Source organism: Cornus florida, unplaced genomic scaffold (assembly GCF_030987335.1).
Source record: "Cornus florida cultivar Cherokee Brave unplaced genomic scaffold, ASM3098733v1 CherokeeBrave_3.0.0_Hap2_Chr10, whole genome shotgun sequence".
NCBI lineage: Eukaryota > Viridiplantae > Streptophyta > Magnoliopsida > Cornales > Cornaceae > Cornus > Cornus florida.
This window is the reverse complement of record NW_026775580.1, coordinates 96,205,977-96,211,976: the sequence shown is the minus strand read 5'-3', so window position 1 is coordinate 96,211,976 and position 6,000 is coordinate 96,205,977. Positions and strand designations below refer to the sequence as shown.

The 6,000-nt window shown below is 35.8% G+C and overlaps 1 protein-coding gene across 1 annotated transcript; it reads right to left on the bottom strand.

Annotated features, from left to right (window-relative positions):
• Window positions 1–1,077: 1,077 nt before the first annotated feature.
• On the bottom strand, window positions 1,078–4,115 carry LOC132278175 (WD repeat-containing protein 26 homolog). The gene is made up of 5 exons (XM_059779982.1): window positions 3,984–4,115; window positions 3,097–3,186; window positions 2,640–2,711; window positions 2,141–2,212; window positions 1,078–1,740 (listed from the first exon to the last, which is right to left on the bottom strand). The coding sequence occupies exons 1-5, from the start codon at window positions 4,113–4,115 to the stop codon at window positions 1,078–1,080; spliced, it is 1,029 nt and encodes a 342-aa protein (XP_059635965.1).
• Between the last annotated feature and the right edge of the window lie 1,885 nt (window positions 4,116–6,000).

Genomic DNA, 6,000 nt, shown 5'->3' with positions numbered 1-6,000 from the left:
AGTTCTCTAACCGGTAACAAAGTAGGATTCCCAAACCTCAAAAATTTTTATTCCATACTTATATTCTTATATTATACAGGAAATAAAAGTCCATAATTTCAAACATGGACCTCCTTATATGTATTCATATATCTATATAGGAATCTGGTATTCTAATGGTTAAGACATACCACTACATAACTGTGTTAGACTGTTAGTGTGATATATGTTGGTTTTAAGTGAAGTGTCCATCTCTTCAATCATGACCAAGAACAAAATAAGGTTATGGAGGTACCAGAAAAACTTTCTTATCTTTATGATTCTCTAATGATTACATCTAAGTTTTTTTCTACAACTTTAACCTTAGGGCATGGTTAATGTGACACTTGTATACACATGTATGAGGACAATGTAACACTTGTCTTACCTTTCAAAAAAAAAAAAATGTAACACTTGTATTAAAGGACTCAAACTTTTTAAGGGGACAAGTTTTTAATGCATTGCCCCCTTACAAAATTACAAAACTAACCCAAAAATTTAAACTTTTACTATATTGAATTAAAAATATTATCAGAACTTGTGGACAATTTAAGAAAAAATTTGTATTCGGAAACTTCACAAGAAGTAAGTGGACACTTGACATCCCAAAAAAGAAAGCAAAACACTATTGAGACGGAGGGAGTAATAAAATTCATACTTAAATAAACAGATAGAACAAATAATATTGGCTTTTGAAGGCATACAAGCCTAACACATAGTTATTGTCAGACCATGTTGATCTGATTATTTTAGAGTTCCCTAGCCTGAACCTTTCAAAAGAACTGGCTCAACAGCATTCAAAGACAACATATAGCATGGACATGCCACTCAAAAACCATCCTCAAGTGTAACCTCAAACTAAAATTGAATAAAAATTGGGCTGAGCATGAACCTTCTGTCTTGAGCAGACATAATGCTCTTAACAAAAAATGTAGCAGCAGACATTTTCCTTTTTGTTTTCTTTTAGAGAGAAAAAGATACAAAGCTGTGTCCTTCTATTTTTATCTAGAAAAGTCAGTTCCAGGATCATAGAACTTTCCTATTGCCATTATAGTCAAATTAAATGAAAAGAAGACCGTACCTGTGAATCCTCACTCCCACTGGCAATAAATGATTGCTCAAATGATCAAATCCACCGAAACAAGATCCGATGATGAATCGAGTACGTTTATGACCTTTATACTTGGAAACGCTCTTTAGATCTCCCTCTATGCTCCAAAGATGAATTTCTTGGTTTACAAGATTAACCAGCAAGAATTTGTTGTCCTCCGACAGTGAGAATGAAGTAATCACTTCGTCCTCTTGAATTAGTCTTTCAAATTTTGCTTCCCGGTCAAACAACAGAATTGCAGTTTCTTTATAAATGATCATGATAATCTTCCCATCATGAGTTATGGCCATGTCTGATATTTTATTGACTATCAGCCGCCCTTTCCTGCACTGCAACTCTTTTCCATCCAAATCCCACGAGCAGATGCTCTTGTCTTTCAAACCAGAGACTACTTGCTTACCATCCGGAAACCATCCACATGGTATCAGGCCAACACCAGCTTTCTCAAACACACGGAGACATTCACCAGATATGACATCCCACAGTATGATGACCTCCTCCGGTCCACAAGAGAGGAGATGAGAATCATTGGGGCTCCATGAAATCGTAGACACTAGTTTCTGGTGACCATTTAATGCATGTTTCAATAATACTTCACCATTATCTTTGACCTGAAAAAGTGAGCATCCTCATCATTAGTAACAATAACTTGGAAAAGCAAATCAGGATCAAATGGAATTCCTCAAACTATGGTTTTTGACCAAGAGGGTGGATCGAAGCAATTACAGCAAAAAGAATAAAAAATAATAATAATAAGGAAAAAGACAAGGCATGTGATAATGCAAACAAGTTAGGAAAGTATCACAGAAAATCACTACACAAAACTTCGAGGAAATATAAACATAGGAAAACCATAAAACCAATTAGAGCTAAAGGTAACTCTTCTGTATTTATAATGATTAAGAAAGTCGGAACTAATTTGTTATTTGGTGCGGCGTTGGCGTATGGCCAACCCAATCCAGAGGTTGTTCTGTTAAATAACAACCTGAAGGTCGTGAAACGCAACCAAACCTCAAACTTAATCCTAAAGATCCCCAACTGGTAAGGTTGATCACCTTTAAGCCACTCAAGCTGCAACCCAATCTAATTGGATAACAACTCAAGCGTGACAAACTCAGCAGATTTAAGCATCACCAAGTTGTCATGGATGTAATCAAATTCCAGGTATTGTCAAGTTGGATTAAGCTCACCAATATGAAATTATACAACTTCCAAATCTAGTTGAGCTTCTCAAGTTTTAAACAATGCAATAAACTGCATATCAGACTACACCACTCAAAACTTAGATGTATTTCACTCCATTAAAATTGGAGGAATAACGTGAGAATAAGGAGAGAATTATCATGACAACAGAACTCATGAAAACGTGTGGTTGATGAAGACAGGAAAGAAGATGTCCTCACTCGAATTTCACAAAGAAATTTTCCTCATAATTATTTCACCTGATGAGTACACAATACAAACATGACCACAGCTAGAGTATGAATGAAAACTAAGGTAGAAAACTAACAGGGTTGCTCCTACAATAACCACTAGGGGGAAAAGGAGAATCAGAATGGACCAAAAAGCAAGTACTTTTCTCCTGAAATTATATCAAGTTTTAACACGTCAACTTTGAGAATATGTTGCACCATAGAGAATGAGACATGTCAAATTATTAATGAATATATTATCATTTCATGAAAATAAGGAGAATTTTTGAAAATAATTCAATTAACGAATGGAAGTTAAGAATATGAAAACTCATGCATGAGTAACCATAGTTTTCACTTTGTTAGTCTTTGGGAATCAAGCCAAAATATTTGTGAAGTTAAGCATATTTGTCAAAATACGTTCCATTAAGTCGACCACTATACACATCCTAGTTGATGAGCTTACATATCATCATAATACAGACACATAGTATAGTGAACCCTGTCAAAGGTCCAAATTCTGAAGCACACCCAATAAATAAAAAATAAAATTACCTCCCAAATAACTGCCGATGATGAGGCCAAAAATTTTCCACTGTGAGAGAATTGCAAAATGCAAACTTCATCTTTGTGTGCTTCCAGTATCTGTTACATTTTGATGAAGAAAAGAACTCAAACTCTCACTTTATTAGTACTTAGTAATACAAAAATTCAAATACCTTTGCATTTGATTTAATGTATATAAGACATCATTATATAGATTATAGAAGCAAGCTTAAATTTCATGAGTCGATGTGAAATTAAGATTTCACCATCTTGTTCTCTTGCATATTTAGATGAAATCAATTAACAAAGTAAAATCTAAAACAGAAAATGTGCGCTCTGTTTGAGATAGACCAGGCATCATTGTGTAGACCAAAGGCGCAACCTGGAATATCTCGTCATCATCACTGCCACCATCAAAAGCAAAATCTTAAAGAATTCATCATCACAACACCACCACTGCCACCTTAGTTTACATATATCAGCAGTGGTCATGAATCATGATATCAGCAGATTTTCCGTCCATTTACATATATATGCATCCTTAACTATGTATTCCATAAGGGGCTTAAGAATGTACCAATTTGAAAGGAAGAGAGAAATTTTGGAAATTAGTTCAGTGTCACAGAGGGGAAAACTTGGGACCAATCAAACTGAGTTTTAGTTTAAGGTGACTCTAAGTTTAATGATTAGGAAAAGTATGCCTCTTGTTTAGTTCCACTACTGTTTAAGATATTATTTATTTTTGAGCCAAGGCATTTTAAAATATCATGTTCTATGGGTTAGTATTGTAAGATAAGAATAAATTTAATCAAGAAGAGAAGAGAGAGGATGAGAGGACATTGAGAGTTAAAAGCACTTCCTATACTTTTCTTTTCCTCCAGGCAAGGAACTCAGACCTGTGGCCCAACTAATCTCAAGATATGTGTATGGGCATCAGTACTCTGATCAGCAAGCACCCAAGAAAACCAGGGATGGTGACTAGCACTTGTAGGGTGAGTGAAACTCAGGACTCTTTTGCTTCCTGTCATATTTAATACTTAGCTATTTTTTTGTCTTCAAGTCTCTCTCTTTTTTCCCAGCCAATTTGTAGGCCTCAAAAAACCAAAAAAACATAAACCACCTTCTTAAAAGAACACAATGCAAAGATGAAGGCACCAAAAAAAAAAAAAAAAAACCCTAACTTTACTTGCCTGCCATATTTAAAAGTGGTCACAATTTAACTGTGTACTACAGTCTACTTCGCAAGCATTGGTATACGACAAAATTGGTCACAATTTAACTGTGTGCTCCCGTCAGCTAACTGATTCTAATTTTACAAAAACAACTTAACATAAGGCTACTCCACAATTTTCCTCTACAAAACCATGCTAAACAATGCTGCATTGGTATCCATATTAGTGCATGCTTACATATGGATGACATTCAGAAATGCCAATGAAACACAAATCTTAAGCACAAGAAAATTTCAATCCTGCATGTTTGCAACGAAAAACAGTGACTGCCTGGACAAGTGGCAAATAGAATAAATATATATAGATACTAAAAGGAGCCATTTAAGTACGCAACCATCAAAGAAAAAATGCATATAATAGATGGTTGAGAAGAGGCATTCTATACATTTAATTTATAATGATGTGAAGAAGAGCATAATGGTAATAGGAACAGTAATGGTGGTGATGAGCCCTTATAGATGCTCATCACAATTAGCCCTTAACAAACGACAATTACCGTCTTATAGATGCTCGAGAAAGGTGAACAGTTTATGCTGGCAGACAAATTAATGAAAGAAACTAGCAGAAACTGAATAAGCTACAATGACAAAGCTGAAAACTTCAACCAATAATGCATGCCCAACCTGCAGTGTTTGAGAAGGAATCTGCTTTCTCAAATTTATCAAGAGCCTGTTTAACATTATCTTGACTGGAATGCCCAAGCCCTATGTGCTGGGAAGACAAGATGACACAGGCTGCAAGCTCATGAACTCTTTCCAGATTGACTGAAAGGGGCACAATCTCATCCCTCGGAGTACCTAAAGCATCCATGATTCTTTCCTCTGTCAAAAGCTCCAAGAACTTCTGTTCCAATATCAAGAAAGATGCTGATTTCACAATGGTTTCATCAGACCAATTGTACGTAATGTCACCAAACTTTCGTCCCATTTTCTGCCCCGAACTTGCTGTACAAACAAACTTGCAGCTGGTGAGTGCAGCTGAATCCCTGATTCCTCCTGTAGAAGGGCCCCAGACTGTTCATAACCAAGACAGTACAATCCCCTAGTGATGACTCTAACAAATTCCTGTTTCTTGATCATTCCTTTGGGACCGATCATTACTCTATCTTCTCGGGAGGATAGCAGTCGTGCCATCACTTCTCCCAAAGAGCCAACAATTCCTTCAAATCCTCAGAAAGAAATTTCGGGCGTTTACCCTACATACAAACCGAAAAAAAGGTATAAACAGTGAGTGGAATTACATTTGCCTTCAAAAGCACCCAATAAAACACAAATGAATACGGATTCGGGGTTCTCAAAGCATGCCAGAATTTGTAAACAGCGATAACAGGAAACTAAGGGGGAAAAGAGCACCAAGAATCGGATCAAATTAGCTCAACAACAGTGAGGACAACACAAAATGATGGTTATCTTTATCCATTATCATACAAATTAATTGTCCCCAATGGGTATGTCAATAATGATAATGCATGCTCTAGAACAATGATAAGCAACAGGCTTCTTTACTTGTACACAACTTTCTGTGAAAGAAAAAGCTCCAACAACTACAAAAGAAAAACTATAACACTGCGAAACAATAATTAAATTCTCATATGCTAATGCATATACATATACACGCATAAAATTGTTTGTTCACGGTATAAAATGGAAGAACAGACAAGAAGGGCTAGAACTATAACTGG